The sequence below is a fragment of the Heteronotia binoei genome, chromosome 9 (assembly GCF_032191835.1).
Source record: "Heteronotia binoei isolate CCM8104 ecotype False Entrance Well chromosome 9, APGP_CSIRO_Hbin_v1, whole genome shotgun sequence".
Taxonomy (NCBI): domain Eukaryota; kingdom Metazoa; phylum Chordata; class Lepidosauria; order Squamata; family Gekkonidae; genus Heteronotia; species Heteronotia binoei.
Window position 1 is genome coordinate 101147872 of NC_083231.1, and position 17609 is coordinate 101165480.

The following is a 17609-nucleotide window of genomic DNA, read 5'->3' on the forward strand; positions in this document are numbered from 1 at the left end:
ATTGTGTCCGTTGTGTCAGGGGGCCTGGAAGACTTTTTCTGCCATCTGTGCCTGAAGAAGTACTTCATATGCACGAACAGAAGAGCACTTAAACCTTCCAAGACACTCAGTGGGGAACCTCAGAGTAGTTGCTTTATTGCAAAGGAATTTCAGAAACAGATGAGAATGGGAGACTGCTGAATAGCAAGCTATTACAACACTCAGAATAATGGAACCTCCGGGACTTAACAGAGATATTGATGTCTCTTTCTACACATGCTAATTCACTCATTTCTCACTTATACCCAGAAATCAAGCTTTGTTGCTCTAAATGATGCCACTGGACTCAAACTTAGTTCTCACACCAGTTGTTAAATGCTTTATAATCTCTATATACCAAATTACTGCAGTTTTCATGTTTTACCTCATGCGTTATTCCAATCTTAACTATTTATTGCTCAGTTACTTACACGTTTTGACTCCAATTAGCTCTTCCTGGCAATTTATCCCACCACCACCCCCCATATGTAATATTTGAGGAAATGTATTTCAATTAATCTTAGGGACTGAACGTACAAAGTCTCTCAGTTCTCACTTGTACCCATAATGGAACTTTACTTGATTTGCAGGTACCTCTGGACTCAGACCTCATTCCCACATCTGCTTGTTAACTCTTGTATTTGCATGCTAATTTACTGCAATTCACAGACCTTTCTCACATCCAATCTCAGCTATAATCACCTAGTACTTATGCATCTTGGCTCTAAATTCTGTTTCACCTGTATCTGATGAAGTATGCTTGCACACAAAAGCTTATATCCAGAATAAAACTGGTTGGTGTTAAAGGTGCCATTAGACTCAAACTTTATTGCTTCAGAACAACACAGCTACCCAACTGGATCTAAATGAAATAGTGTGCATGCACACAAAAGGTTACACCTAGAATTAAACTTGGTTGGTCTTAAAGATGCCACTTGGCTTAAACTTTGTTCTGCTGCTTCAGACCAGCATGACTATCCCCACCTGAATCCATTAGCCGGTTGCCGTTTTGAAACTGTACCACACCATTTTAGGTAACAGCAAAATGAAGAGCATGAACGTGTACAGAAGGCACATTCCTTGGCAGTGTTGTCTCTGGCTGCACACAGGACAAAAGGAAATTTTAAAAGCCCTCTGATCTTCATGTCCCCCCCCCCCCATCTCACTTTCCCAAAAAATGTGAATTGGAGCCAAGCAAGTACATAGAGCCCAACAAAGACCTCACAGTCTAATTGTTGCTACACTGAAACTAGGCACAGCCAACCAGGGCTAAGGACTATAAATTTCCAACAGACACCAAACATATTTAAGTATCGATATCTGGATATCAAAACCTTAGTTACTAATCTAGAGTCCAAAGATACACCCCAAATTTTTTTCAGATAACAATTACCTTTTACAATATTAAGCCACTTCAGCCCTCTAGACCTGCCGGATGGATGGACAAAATAACCACCTTTCCTAGATCCCAGGTGAGAGATCTCCCCCCCACACACACACCAGCCCATGAATCCAGCAGCAAGAGACCCTATCTTCTATTGCCAAGAATGTTATCAAATTTCTTTCCCCACCTCCTTGACCCAGGTCTTCCCAGGTCAAAACAGCTTTTTCTGTCCCCAGAGATTGGACTTCCTAAAGATCATCTAGTCTACCATTTGATATCTCCGCGAGCTACACTGGCTGCCAGTTGAATACTGGATTCATTACAAAATGCTGGTCATTACCTTTAAAGCCCTATATGGCCGAGGACCTGCCTACCTTAGGGACCGTCTCTCCCCATATGTGCCCCAGAGAGTACTGAGATCAGGTGCACAAAATGGACTGACAATCCCTGGGCCGAAGGAGGTCAAATTGAAGAGTACACGTGAAAGGGCCTTTTCAATCGCAGCTCCACACTGGTGGAACCAACTACCGGATGAAGTGCGGGCCCTGCGGAGTCTTGATCAATTCTGCAGAGCCTGCAAGACTACACTTTTTCAAATGGCCTTCACTTAATGTGGATTAATGTGGATTGATCCACTATATCCGGCCATCATAAACTACCGAGGAGAACATCTAGAGTATAGCACCATAAACGTTAATTTTTATTGTATTTTATGTTTTAAATTATAATGGTTTTAATTAGTAAATTATATATCTCTCGGCTTGGCTTCGCGAACGAAGATTTAAGAAGGGTGCAATAGTCCACGTTTGCTGCAGGCTCGCTGGTGGCTGACAAGACCAATGTGGGACAGGCAGGTCCGGCCACAGCGGCTGCAGGGAAAAGTCTGATTTAGGGTTGGTCCTGTAGCAGTGCGATTCTTCCTCAATCTCCTTTTGTCCTCAAGACCAGCTATGCGTGTGTTCTCAAAGGAAGAGACAGCCTGGTGGATGGTGTGCCTCCATGCTTTGCGATCTGAGGCTAGGTCAGACCACTGGTGATGGTTGATGTGACAGGTGCTAAGGGATTTCTTCAAGGAGTCCTTGTACCTCTTCTTTGGTGCCCCTCTATTTCGATGGCCGGTGGAGAGTTCGCCATACAGGGCAATCTTGGGAAGGCGGTGGTTTTCCATCCTAGAAATATGCCCTGCCCAGCGCAGCTGCGTCTTCAACAGCAGTGCCTCGATGCTGGTAACCTCTGCCCGCTTGAGGACTTCAGTGTTGGTCACAAAGTCACTCCAGTGGATGTTGAGGATGGTGCGAAGGCAGCGCTGATGAAAGCGCTCAAGGAGTCGCAGGTGATGACGGTATAAAACCCACGATTCGGAGCCGTAGATGAGGGTTGTCATCACAACCGCTTTGTAAATTATATATATTGTTTTGAAAAATGTTTTGTATTGTAATTTGTAAGTTTTACATGTTGTGAGCCGCCCTGAGCCTGCTTCGGTGGGGAGGGCGGGATATAAATAAAAGATAAATTAAAAAAAAAAATCTCCACATATCCTGCTTGGAGAAGGGAGGGAGGAAAGGGGAAGTTTCTTTATCCATCCATCTATCCAAAATGCATTTCTTTACAGGATCCATTACCCCATTCATGTCTCTGAAGATCATTACCTCTTCTTCATGAAAATCTAAAATGGATTGGAAAAGATTTTCATACACTCAAAGGAGTTTGTCACTATTGCCTGGCGTTGGTTGCCTGGGGAGGGGGGCTCACAAAAATCTGGGGATGTCTCGAGCCCCCATCCCCTAGTTTACCCTCATTTCTTGCTTTAATAAATACACTCTGACAGCTGAAGTGGAGAGCTGGGTACATTCACATTGCCCGGTGCATCCAGCTTGGGACTGAAAATAAACCTTTGCCACATCCTGTTGGTGAGACATGAGGAACTGGAGGCAGGGAAAGCTTATCCAAGCAGAAGAGCCATGATAGGAACAGCGACTTCCCTACTTCCCCACACACAACTCTGCCACTTCCTCCTACCACCCACAAGAAAAGTTAGGAATAGCTGCTCAGAAGGGCTTCTCTGAGACACACTAGAAAAACCAAGTGTTCTGAAGCACCGCGAAGTATTTTTTTTTCTAAAAAAAAAAAACCCTGATGCAAACATTTCTCCAGCATACAAGTGTTCATTCCCAAAAGGGGTTCCTTCCACCTCAGGGCCTGGAAGTGGTGCGATAGACAGAGGCAGACAGGTCACTTCAGGGCAGCCAAAGGTGGTCAGCTTGCAAGAGAGATTCCCAGGTATCTTCAGCTTCCCCATGGCTTCAGCCATCCATTCCGCCCTCACTCTGGTCACCCACCCTCTCTTCTTCCTGCTATAATGACTCCAGTTGAGCCACAGAGTAAGCAGGGGAGGGAAGCAAACAACTGGCCAAGGAGGATGAAACAGACAGGAGAAGCCATTTCCTGACATTGCATCAGGGACTGAAGGCACAAAGGAATCCGAGGGTTGCAATAGAAGCTGCACCACCCTAGTGGGGGCAGGGAATTCCCCACTTCCAGGTCTGCTTTCCCACTGCTGCTCAAAATGGTGGCAGGAGAAAATCTTTTAAAATGGCCACCAGGCCTCTGATGTGGGCCTACTATAAGCTCCAGGAGGATTGGCCACATCAGGGGTGTGTGGCCTAGTATGCAAATGAGTTCCTGCTACAAAAAAGCCCTCATGGTGGTGATGATTATGATTAGTAGTAGTGGTGGTGATGATGGTGGTGGCGGTAGTACCACCATTTACATCAAACAGAAGTTACTTTTATTTATTTGTTTATTTAGTTTAGATTTATATGCCGCCCACTCCGCGAGCAGACTTTAGATCCCAGCCACTGCGTTCAGGACAAACAGGATTACTTCCTGCCCACTAGTAGCCTTCACACCATCCCTTTCTCGAGGTTGCTTTTGAAACAGCAGCAAAAAATGGACAGGCCATTCCCAAGAACAATATATTGGACAACACGAAAAAGAACATTTATTTTACAGTTTACACACAAGGCAGGTGTAATTTCTAAGAGTGCAGTTCTGGGTCCCTGAAACCATCCTAAGAAGCCAAACAGATCAGACCAATGTGCATTTACCCAGGGAGTTGTAGCTGTAATGGCTCGTTTGCACATGCAGGCCATTGCTTCATGTGGCAGTGAAGTTAAGATCATGTGAACTTGCTCTTAAATCCTTCAAGGAATTAACATTTATATCAGGACATGAAATTTGCTGTTTATCAATAATCATTAATTCATTGCGTGAAGATGAGGTATAATTTATTGCAACGTTAGCATACTATTTTAAAGCATTCCAGGGACACAACAACTTCTTTCTTCATGTCTGACAGAATCATAGAATCACGGAGTTAGAAGGGGCCACACAAGGCAGGATTAGCCTACAGCAGCCCTGGCCAGTGTTTGTCCAGCTGCTGCTTAAATATTGCCAGTGAGGGGGACTCAACCCCTTGAGATGGTGCTTCTTGGATGGTGCTTCTTGTCCTAGCAATCACTCCAAAACGACTTGGAGCCTGCCCTAAATATACTTCCTTGGAATTCCCATTTATGTCCAAGACTGATGCTTTCAGATCAACAGGGCTTTTTTTGTAGCAGGAACTCCTTTGTATATTAGGCCACACATCCCTGAAGTAGCCAATCCTCCTGGAGCTTGCAGTAGGCCCTGTAATAAGAGCTCTGTAAGCTCTTGGAGGATTGGCTACATAAGAGGGGTGTGGCCTAATATGCAAAGAAGTTTCTGCTACAAAAACAGCCTGCAGGATCAATGTGCATAGGGCTGCTCTCCCTGCCAGTTCAAATGATGCATGACCCCAGATGCAAAGTGAAGAATGTCCTTCACCTCCCACCTGGTGCACCAGACCAACAGACAAGCCAGGCAGCGATTTAACATGCTAACAGATCCAAATCCAGTGTGCACAGATGTTGCACATATGGTTAATTCCTGGATTTGACCTAGGAGATCAACTGCACACATGTAGACTATGAATTGCATTTGCCAAAAAAATGTGTATTGGATGCTACTGCATGGCCAGCCAATGTCACTGGACTAGCATGCCAAGTTAGGTGATTGATTAGGTGCATTCCCCACTATGTATAGGTATATGAATCATCTGATTTGGCCCTTTGTTTATTCTTCCCCTCGGAACAATGATCATCCCCCATAAACTATATTCGGTTGGTTCGGCCTCAGTTTGGATTAATAATCACTGGTTGAGTCATTGCTCTCACTGCCTTCACTTATGGATTCGCTTTCACTGTCCACACTGCCAAAAGGAGAGTCGCCGTCGCTCTCCTTGCTCTCTGCAGATTCACTGTCACTTGTATTTTCTGCTGTATCTGTCACGTCGCTGCCATCAGCACCACTTTCATCACTCATCGACACCATCCCGCTGTCAGAATAGCTTGCTGATTGGCTCTCGCTTTCATTGCTCTTTGACTCATCACTGGCATCATTGTTGGTGCTTGACTGGGTGTCCTTTTCACTGCTAACTGCTCGACTGCTGCTTTGGCTGTTCTCTGACTCACCACTGCTATTACTCTCGCTGCTGCTGCCCGATTTGCCCTCACTGCTGCTGCTTGATTTGCCCTCACTGCTGCTGCTTGATTTGCCCTCACTGCTCTCAGATTTGCTTTCGCTGCTGCTGTCAGTTTTGGTATCACTGCTGCTGTCAGAGTTGCCCTCACTGCTACCATCGCTGCTATCTGATTTGCTCTCACTGCTGCTGTCTGATTTGCTCTCACTGCTGCTGTCTGATTTGCTCTCACTGCTGCTGTCGGATTTGCTCTCACTGCTGTTGTCCGATTTGCCCTCACTGCTCACAGATTTGCTTCCACTACTATCAGATTTGCTTTCATTGCTGTTGTCTGATTTGCCCTCACTGCTCTCGGATTTACTCTCAGTGCTGCCGTCTGATTTGCCCTCAGTGCTCTCAGATTTGTTTTCACTGCTGCTGTCTGATTTGCCCTCACTGCTCTCAGATTTGCTTTCACTGCTGCTGTCAGATTTGCCCTCACTGCTCTCAGATTTGCTCTCACTGCTGCTGTCTGATTTGCCCTCACTGCTGCTGTCAGATTTGCCCTCACTGCTCTCAGATTTGCTCTCACTGCTGCTGTCTGATTTGCCCTCACTGCTGCTGTCAGATTTGCCCTCACTGCTCTCAGATTTGCTCTCACTGCTGCTGTTTGATTTGCTGCTATCCCGTTCGCTCTCACTCTCATTGCTGCTATCAGATTTGCTTTCACTGCTAGCAGGTTTGCCCTCGCTCTCACTGCTGCTGTCAGATTTGGTATCACCACTACCAGGTTTGTTCTCACTGCTTGCTGATTGACTGACATCCTCAGTCTCACTGCTGTGTGGTTGGCTGTCACTATCTCCACCATTGCTCTTTGACCGCTCATCGCTTGCATCTTTACTGGTACTCTCTGCCTCATCTTGTTCACTGTTCTCAGAGCCTTCAGATTCATGGCTGTCATTGGGACTATCTCCTTGCATGAATTCATCACTAAAACTGTAAGAATTATTGCTCTCGTCTTCATTGCTGATGTCTCTGGAGTCTTCTCTAGGCTTGTTCCTATGTTTATAGGCACCTTGAGACCTATTCGTGTTCGAAAGCCCTCCTATGGCTTTCCTGTCATCAGGGAGGACAGTTCTTTTCTCATTCAAGTCACCACGGTTGCCAGCCATTCCCTTCTTCTTGTGTCCATTTTTGCCCTGAAGACAGTGGAGAGAAGAGCATGAATGAAAGCAAATAAAGAAGAACAAAGCAAACACAGATGTGGCAGAAGATCCAAAGTCTGAAGCTGAATATCTGAGATAGTTTTCATTTGCTGATTTATGAGTGCGATCAGAAAAATTACTGAAGCGGCTATATTTGCTTTCAGCTTGATTTGATGCCTCTAAAGATCACAGGCTGCACTAGATTATAAACCAGTGCAGTGGACTGGTGGTTTAAGTGAAGAGCTAGGAGGGGGGAGGTGTTGCTATTCCATTCCCCTGTCCACTACACTCTTCTCCTTCCCCCATCCAAGCTGATTTTATTTCCACTGGGCTTTATTTCAGGTCCAAGCCTGGCTGAGAGCAGGGCCAACTTGGCCACTAGGCAAACCAGGCATTTGCCTAGGATGTCAGGAGGGGGGTACTGAATTGAGCCCTCTCCCCCTCCTGGTACCCAAAACAAATGCCTAATTTCCCCCCACCATTGCTGCCACAGTTGCTGTTTGTCTGCCAGCTGGCTGCGGTGGACCACCTTTCACACACACCCACACCCCAGCCCAAGGGCGTGCTCAGAGGAGTGCCTCTAGCCTTGGCCCTACCCGCTTTGACGCGAGCATCTCAGTGTTCTCTCTTAAGAGAACGCTGGATGAGGCTTCACTCAGCTCCAGTTCTGACATCCTCAGTCTCACTGCTGTGTGGTTGACTGCCACTGTCTCCATCAGTTCTGGAAGTGAGGGGGAGCGAAGCCTCTTCCAGTGGTCTCTTAAGAGAGAATGCCGAGGTGCCCGCAACGAAGCAGGTAGGGCTGAGGCTAGTGGTGTGCTCAGAGTAGGGGCAGTGGAGTGTGGAGGCACATTGCGATGCAGCAGAAAAGAAGAGAAGGGAGGGGTGGTGGCCCGGCCTGGTGTGTGTGTGCACACGCCTAGGTCCCCCAGGGGCTTGGGACAGCAGGCAGTGAGTCTACCTGGGGTGCCATGTGCATAAAGCAATAGAAGAGTCAGCCTGCCATCCACCTCTGATTGAAATTACTGTACTCCACCCACTGTGATATTGGAAGCACTATAGATGGCACATGCTCTTGTAAGTGGGCTCCCAGAACTCATGGTTGTAATGACTGAAAAGATTGCCACCTTCTTGTAAGCAGGTGGGCCACCATAACATGTAAGCAGACTCTGTTAAATAAGCTCACATGAGAAGTACTCCAATGTGCATGGTGAAAGAGGTGTCTACTCATGTCATGGCTGAGGGTTTTTCTCCTTGTGGTGGTTCCTATATATAAATACCTGACTGGTATGGTTCATCCCCTTCAGGGGAGAAAAGAATGCACAGATGAAGTCATCATTAATACCAGCCTCTACATGGAGGGCCCAGTTCAACTTCAGATGTGACATTATGTGAAAGGTGGATGTCTTGTACTGCCAGGGATGCAATGGAGTTCCAGAACCTCTGAGTTTCACTCCATCCCCTACTTTAATTACAGCCTTCACACCTACATGGCTTTGGCCCATCCAGGTCCCAGGATCTTCCAGCATAGCCTTTATCAGGGTGGAATTCTAGCAGAAGCTCCTTTGCATATTAGGCCACACACCCCTGATGTAGCCAATCCTCCAAGAGCTTACAAGGTTCTTTTTGCTAAGCTCTTGGAGGAATGGCTACATAAGCTCTTGGAGGACTGGCTACATCAGGGGTTTGTGGCCTAATATGCAAACAAGCTCCTGCTAGAATTCACCCCTAGCCTTTTTGATGTTGTTGGTTTCAGCCCAGAGAGTTGAATCCAAGGACTAGTTTCCCCTAAATCTTCTTCAGACAGAGAAAGACTTCTTCTGGCTGTGGAAGACTTAGCAGAAGGAAGTTATTGTATCCAGCCTAGAATTCTTATGTCACAATGATTGTACAACTTACAACATATCACAGGCAGTAATATAAAGATCATTGAGTTGTCTCCACTCTCCAAAATTCCTGTGCAAAACTAGCAATGAGCACCAAAAAAAGACCCCAATACAGAATAATAATTCTATGTCTAATTTACCTTACCAATGCCCTTCAAAACTGGAAGCCCACTCCTTTTCTTTTGAATGCTGATGTATTCATTCTTCTTTGCTTTGTCACATAACTCCACAGTTTCATCTTTTTCAACACTCATGCTGTTATCTTGTTGGGAACTGTCTTCCTCACTGGTGCTCAGAGAATCATCTAGGCTGCTTCTGTCACCATCTCCTCCATTGTTAGGACTGGCTATTCCTGTACTGTCATGAGCCTGACTTTTGCTCCTAGCACCATGCATTTCAGTCTCATTTGCCCCAAGATCCTTAGTGTCTTCAGAGTTTCCATCACTCCAACCATCAGTAGATCCTTCTTCAGATGTATCTCCGCCATGACCACTGGCACCTTCATTCATGTCTGTCCACTGTATACTTTCTCCATAGACCTTATTTCTCATAAACTTTAGACTTGTGTGATCTGCAGGCTCTCTTCTTTCAGGTACACCTACATTTGTGCTAGCTAGGCTTTGAACCTGATTGCTATGGCTTCCTACAGTATCATCCCGTCTATCTCCAACCTTATTTCGAGAAGCAGCTTTCTCTCTATCGCTGCACTTCTTATCATTTTGATCAAGCCTAGAAAGCTCTGCTTGACTTGTATCATGAACATTTCGTCTCCCAGTCCCATTGGGTGAGGAGCCAAAGACACCATCTTCTATGTTACCATTAATACTTTCCCCTCCAGCACCATTTCCATTGGCAGCTTTGTTTCTCTTACTTCCAGGTATTTTGCTAAGGTTGGGCTTGGTTTTCCCACCCCCATTTCCATTGCCATCAACAAAATCAGCCGCTCCAACAACTAGGCTTGCAGTAGCGTGGGATTCTTTTATTCTGCTGTCTTCACTTCTAGCACCACCATGTCCTTCACTGGTAAGACTGGTATTTCCACTGGCTTTCTTTGCATTTTGGTGTTCAAAATATTCCTGGCTATTCTTCACAGCATCGTGTTCACTGACATTACTTGCAGCTGATACATCCTTTAAAGAGATATATACTCATGAGTCCTTTCAAACAGAAACAAAAAAGACAACAAAACTCAACATATAACTCCTCTCTGTGTAAACCTTGCTACAAAGAGCTGCTTTGAATGCCCTAGATCAGGGGTGGCCAACGGTAGCTCTCCAGATGTTTTTTTGCCTACAACTCCCATCAGCCCCAGCCAGCATGGCCAATGGCTGGGGCTGATGGGAGTTGTAGGCAAAAAAATCTGGAGAGCTACCGTTGGCCACCCCTGTTCTAGATTCTGTGTAGAAACCACTTTAAATTTCTCTGGTTGCAGTCTTAAGGCCACTTTCTTGAGAGTAAACCCCACTAAATAAAATGGGACTTGCTTCTGAGTAGATGCCCTAAGGATTGCTCCCTTTCATGTAGTGACAGTACCATCAAAATTTATTTATGTGAAAAATGTATAAACTGCCTCTCTGGAGAGCTGCTGGGGGCAACTCACAAAGGCAACTCACAACACCATAAAGTAAAACAAAACACATAAAATAAGGAAATGCAACAACTAAAAATGGCATTAAATTATCATTAAAATTGTCAAGCCATAAAACAAGCCAGCAGACAGCCTTGATCCTGAAATTTGAGATATATCTGCCAAATCAGTCAGTGCTCCACCACAACCAGCCAAAGTATGGAATCACAGGAAGATTAACAGTGTGGTCACCAAGCAGAGTTATGTCCTCCAAAGCCCATTGACTGCAATGAACTTAGAAGAGTATAAAAGTCTTATTCGGACTACACTGTAACTATACCAGCAAAAAGGTATGTTAATAATAGCAGGCCAGCATATCCCTTCATGGTATCTTCTGACCCTTCATTGCCAGGGAGAGCTGCCAGTCAGAGTAAACCATATCAGCTAGATGGGTCAATAATTTGAGTCAACATAGGGCAAATTCATATATGCTTGTGCTTCTACTTATGTTATGTATTTTAACAAAACAAACACCCATATTGACCTGTCAGTCTTATTCTATTACCTCTCAGAACAGCTATTAAACGTTTAATATTTAATAGCTATTAAATAGCTATTACATCAAGCATACAACAATAACCTTGCATTACTTTCTTGGCTAATCCATTTTTACTATGCAAACATTCAGTCCCCTCTGAACTAATGTAGCAGGGCTGGATGTTGTTTGTCTGATGTCGACTGTTGATTTCTCTGAGACTTATGTGTTTGAAGACAACAGCAGGTGGGTGGCCTGTTTTCGGGCTTCACACTGTGTGCTGGAACTTGTGACAGGAGCTAAAACGGGAGTTTAATTTGGCACAGACAGGAAAACCACTGTTCTTTAAATATTAGTTTTTTTCAGGAAGTACCAAATTAGGCCTGGGCGGACTCTGAATGGCCAAACATCACTTTTCAAAGGAGTGGATGATCAAAACGACCAGGGCCGGTGCATGGGAGTAGGCAAAGTAGGCAGTCACCTAGGGCACCACCTGGCCTAGGGGGCACTACTGGGTTCTCCCTCCCAGATACATGACTCTGGCTCCTGACCACTGTCACCTTGTCTTCTCCCGTCACCAAGCTGCCCTCAACAAAGCCAAGCCACCCCCCTCTCCCCAATGTGCGACTTGGTCTCCCACTTCCTCCTATCCCGCCACCTTCTTTCCTGGTGTGGCCAGCAAGCACTTATTATCACAATTTTTTAAATAACATATCACATTTTTTTTAAAAAAAAAATTAAAATTAAAAATCAGTTAATTAAAAATGTGAAAAGTTTCTCTTCATTTTCCCTATATTCTTTTTATAAGTGGGGGGGCGCTAGTGGGTGATTCGCCTAGGGCACCAGAAAGCCTAGCACCGGCCCTGAAAACGACACAGTCACACAGTTGGGTGTAAAGATAGCATCACCTGACCTTTTCTGTTTACTCCACCAGGGGCACGTGCCTGAGGTGGAGCCAAATGAGTTTGTTGTCTCCTTTTGCTATTTCCCCTCACATTTTAAAGGCTGGCCTAATTCATGGCAGTTTGTGCAGCAAAACCCTACATTGTCAGGCACATCCAGGGTTGGGATGCCGGCTTCCAGATGGGAACTCAGGTTCCCCCAGAATGGCAACTCATCTCCAGACCACAGAGATCAGTTCCCCTGGAGAAAATGGATGCTTTGGAGGGTGGACTCTAGGGCATTGTACCCCACAGAGGTCCCTGTCCTCCCCAGGCTCCACTCCCAAATCATCATGAGTTTCCCAACCTGAAACTGACAACTCTATCTCCTCACCAGTGTTCCCTCTAACCTGAGTTAGTGCGAGCTAGCTCACAGGTTTTTTTAGCCTCTGGTTCACACATTTTTGTCTTAGCTCAGGAAAAATGGCCCCAGAGTAGTAGCTTTAATGCCAGTAGCTCACAGAGTAGAATTTTTGCTCACAAGACTCCACATCTTAAGAGGGAGTATTGCTCCTTACCCCCTGCAGATGGCTGAGGGGACCTAGCAACCCTCATTCACAGAAGGAGACTCTTGCCTCTGATATATCACAAACATTAGAGAATCTTGAATTAATCACAAGAAATCTGATCCTGGCAAAACCAAGTCACACCCCAAGACATTTTGCCCAGATAAACTCACCTTATTGTCTCCCGTGCAACTACGTTCATTGTGAGAGACCTGTTAAAATCAGAAAATATAGTAGAAATGGAAATAATCCACAGTGATACTCTAGAGCAAGTGTTTTTTTTTAAAAAAAAACATTATATTTAGGAATTAATGTAACAGAATGGGAGCATTTAAAAATGGGAGTGGGACAGATACTAGAAATGGCATTAAATGGCCACATAAAAGTCACCAATTTTAATTTGGGTAATTATTCTTCTAAATAGGCTAAATTAAACATGACATGGGAGATCCACAGTTGGAAAATGTTGCTGTTGTTGTTGTTTAAATCAAAGCAGACACAAGTGATTACAATTGAAGTCATGGTCTGGATGAAAGGGGTTAACAGTTATCCCACACCAGATTTCCAATATAAATTCTCCACCTGAAAGCTACTATTCTCCTCCTCACTTGGTAGGAGGGTAAGTAACAGTTTTAAATCAGAAAGACATCATGGGGGGAAATAATTAATCCCCCATCACCAGATTAGAGGCCTGCCACAAATGCTTTGAGTTTTTTTAAAATACAGAAAATCCTTCTTACAGACCTCATAGCCATGTTTAATTTGACTCTAACCTGTATTTACTACACAGTGCAGTGTTTTCAGGCATGCTGTCAAGACAATGAAATCATTCAATGAGTGGCAGATAGGATGTTCCTGTGCAAGCCCTTAAAGTAGGGGTGTCAAACTCATTTGTTATGAGGGCCGGATCTGACATAAATGTGACCTTGTCGGGCTGGACCATGTGTGTCATAAAATGTAATGCCAGGTAGGGGAGATATAAACTTTATAAAGGCCACAGACAAATGCATACTCAGTCTAATCCACTTCACCGGCTTGTTGAGCCTCCGCCAATAGAAGAAAGAGAGGCTTGGCTCAGTAGCTCTGCTGTGCGTTTGATTAAGCCTGGCAAAGCAAGTGTGATGCAGAAGGAAGCAAGGGAGGCAGAAGGAAGCAGACAACAGTGTCTTGCTTGCAGGGCTGATAGGAGCCCTCTGGGGGCCTGATTTGACCCCTGGGCCACATGTTTGACACCCCTGCCTTAAAGTTTGTCCTTGAGCTGTTCTGCGGAAATGTGTGCGCATCAAATGCCATCAAGTCCCAGATTACTTATGGCAATCCTGTGGGGTTTTCAAGGCAAGGGGGAAAAAGAGGTGATTTGCCATTGTCTGCCTATACATCGCAATTTGGGCTTCCTTAGTGGCTCCTCATCCAAATACTAACCATGGCCAACCCTACTTAGCTTCTGAGGTCTGATGAGGTTCGGCTATCGTGGGCCATCCAGGTCAAGTGTTCCATGTACCCTTAAACTATAAAGAGATGCTCCTGCACATGACCCTTTGGTTTTGCATAAAAATCTCTTCATTTCCTTCTACACACAAAATTGACTGTTAATTTGCATTACTGAATAGGGTCTTACATTGACAAAACCAAGCCATAAAGAAAGACTTACTGGGGCTGTCCAAGCTATTGCCATAAAGCAAAGAAACACAATCATTCTTTTCATCTTCATCAGCGGACCCGGTCTGTATCACATAAAGGGACTGCAAGCAAATACATCATTATAAATCCAACCACATGGATATCACACCTCCTAAGGACTGTGTAATATGCAGGAGTAATATGACAGGAGATCCAACCATGGCAGTGAAATCCTATGCAGAGTTATTTCAGTCAAAATCCATTTAAATCAATGAGCTTAGACTGGAGTAACTCTGAATAGGATAGCTCTATTAGGTAACTCCAAAAATGCTCTAAGAATCTCCTTTAAACTTGGTAGCTATTTGATTATTATTTAATTTCCCTGACCAGGTTCTTGTTTAAAACCTTGGAATGGTGGTGGAAAATGCCATCAAGTTGCAGCTGATTTACGGCCATCCCGTAAGGTTTTCAAGAGACATTCCAAGATGATTAGGGTTTGTAGAATCTTTCGGGCTCAAGTGCTGTGTTCTACTGGAGAAAGTTTTCCTTCCAGACGTTTCGTTCTCAGCTGCGGAGAACATCCTCAGTGGCGTTGCAGCCGGAGCAGGCGCTCTGACCTTCTTGGCTGCTGTGCATTGAGTGATTCCAAGATGATTTGCCATTACCAGCCTCTGCAAAGCAACCCTGGACTAGCTTGAAGAATCTCCCATCCAAGTTCTAACCGGGGCTGACCCTACTTAGCTTCTGAAATCTTACAAGACCCAGATCAGGACAAAACCTTGGCATACTGATGGACATATCTCAGAGTCAAAAAGGCTACAAACATTGATTGATTTATGTCACTGTGTACTGAATTGAATCAAATGGAGTAAAGGAGCCTGTTCACAGGATGTTGGTTTCCGGTAGATTTTTCTCAGAGGCTGCTGACAAAAAAAAGAAAACCTCTGAGCTTTTTTCCCCCAGTGAAGTCATGGCCTGGTCTACATTACAGCTAGAGCATAAACAATAAAATTACTATCCCAAATCAGCCACTCCTCATGCTGCCCATTAGATGCTGGTTCTTGCCGTTGGGATCTCTTTTGCAGATTTTATTTTATTTTTTAGTAGATTTATAGTCCGTCCTTCCCCATAATGGGAGGGTAGATCACAAGATAATGGTTGGTTGCTTATTCCCATCCTTCCTTCAAATACAGATTGATTGAATGCGTGTATTTGCAAAAATTATGTTTCTGTGTTGCCTTCTCTAATAATTAGAAAAACTGAATTGTGATTCAAGACCCATAATGGTAATAATGCCCTGACCTGGATGGTGCAAGTTTGTCTGATCTTATAGGATCTCAGAAACTAAGCAGGTAGGCCTGGTTAGTATTTGGATGGGAGACCTCCAAGAAATCCCAGGGTTGCTATGCAGAGAAAGGCAAAGGCAAAGCACCTCTGAATATCTCCTGCCACAGGGTCACCATAAGCTGCCTGAGACTTGACAGCAACTTACACATAATGGTAAGAATACACTGAAAGACTACCAGCTTGCTCAGTATTTCTAATTGCTGTTTTAACAAAAATGTTGACCAGAGAATGATCCATAAATTGTTTACAAGATGGAAAAATATGAATCTAAATTAGGATTTCTGGTTCTTTCAGGGGTTTTTTACTCATGAGTAGCATCACTGACTACAGTGGAGACATGCTTCACTCCTAAGGGCTCTCTCTCTCTCAGTCACAGCTATGCTAGTGATGCCAACTGGTACTCGGACTGATTTGAACAGTGCAAATATTCCCAGGATACAGTTGCAAAATGCATGATCTAGCAATCTATGCCTAGTCAATGCCCAAGAATCCTATATTATGCTATCTTGAGATCCATACAAGAAAAGTGAAGACAAATTTAACTCATGAAATAGCCAATCAACAAAACAACTGATGATCAATAATCTCTTACCTTAACTTCCAAGGAAGGCGATACCTTCAGGATCTTGGATTTCTCCACCATATCACTGCAACTGCTTTGGGTGAAGCTCTGCTTGTCACCTTTGAACTTGCTGAGCTTTAAACTCTGCTTCAATTATATACTATCCAATCATTGCTCTTGGGGTGCTTTTACGACACAATGGTGGTCATGAAATACATATTAACCACCCACGTTTCCTTACCAGGACAGCAACCCTCATAGGCTCAAGAATCAACCTGGTTCCAGAGTGACTAGACCTTTTTTTTCTCTCTTTTCATTTAATTAGAAAGCACCCATGAAGCCAGTTTAGCATCTCTTAAATATATAGAATCAACTTGCTAAGTAACTAGCAGTGCCTCTAAACACGGTTACCCAGACATTTCTTTTCCCCACTGTGGTACTCCAACTTTATAATCTGCAGTTTTCCCCAGTGAATTCCCTTTTTTTGGTGAAACCAATGCTTTGCTTGAGATAGGCATTAATTACTCACGTTATAAGGAATCTCCCCTTTAGTTAATCCTGATGCACCCAACTTTTCCTTCCAAAGATTATTTTAAAAATTATAAAAAATGCAAGAGCAGTTATCGTTCAATGGGTTATCCGGCAATCCTATTTTTACAGGAAAGAGGGTCCTCAATTAGTGATTCTTCGTGCCATCCTAAATGGAGCAGGGCTCTTTTTCTAGCAGGAGCTCTTCTGCATATTAGGCCATGCCCCCTGATGTAGCCAATCCTCCAAGAGCTTACAGGGCTCTTAGTACAGGGCCTACTGTAAGCTCCAGGAGGATTGGCTACATCAAGGGGGCATGGCCTAATATGCAGAGGAGTTCCTGCTAGAAAAAGAGCCCTGAAATGGAGATACTCCCTTCTAAATCCATTGGGTATAGACAGGAGTCATTTCATTGGAGAAGAGATGCTGGAGCTCATTAGCACAACTCATTTGCATATGCCGCACACTCCTGACATCACTGGAAGGTGCACTAAATTATATCAGCTCAGCATCTACCTTAAAATGCTTCTTGAATTATAATTGTCATAATAAAACCTTACTCCCATTGTACATTTTTAAATTACTTTCTCCTATGTGGCCACAGTGGCATGATGAAGATTTCCATCTGTCTGCTTTATTTGGTTATGTTCCCATCTTATAAGTTCCCAGAAGGGCCAACCTCAAGAAGTTACAACGTTTGATATTACTCTTGTCTTATCTTCTTAGCTGCGAGAGCAAACAAAGAGACTCTATAGGATACAACTGTGTGGAAACAGCAAAACATGTGAGAAGCTATCCTTATTAACAGACACCTTCATTTCTACTATACCTACTAAAAAGCAGAAAATGGAAAGTGTGCCATTCATTTCCACAAAATCCTGCACCGCAGTATTCTTTTCAGCAGCCTGATTAAAGAAAGCAATGTGGTCAAACCTCAGGTATCAAACATGTGTTTATCAAGCAGTGTATGGGC

The 17609-nt window shown here is 44.2% G+C and overlaps 2 protein-coding genes across 2 annotated transcripts in view; both read right to left on the reverse strand.

The window, feature by feature from the left end:
* The window catches only part of NUDT9 (nudix hydrolase 9), a 131968-nt gene that overhangs the window by 5591 nt on the left and 108768 nt on the right, over nt 1-17609 (reverse strand). The window lies entirely within an intron of this gene.
* On the reverse strand, nt 5624-16189 carry LOC132577606 (dentin sialophosphoprotein-like). The gene is made up of 6 exons (XM_060247394.1): nt 16139-16189; nt 12753-12791; nt 9176-10160; nt 8425-8445; nt 7741-7865; nt 5624-7138 (listed from the first exon to the last, which is right to left on the reverse strand). Exons 1-6 carry the CDS (start codon nt 16187-16189, stop codon nt 5624-5626), a joined length of 2736 nt encoding a protein of 911 aa, XP_060103377.1.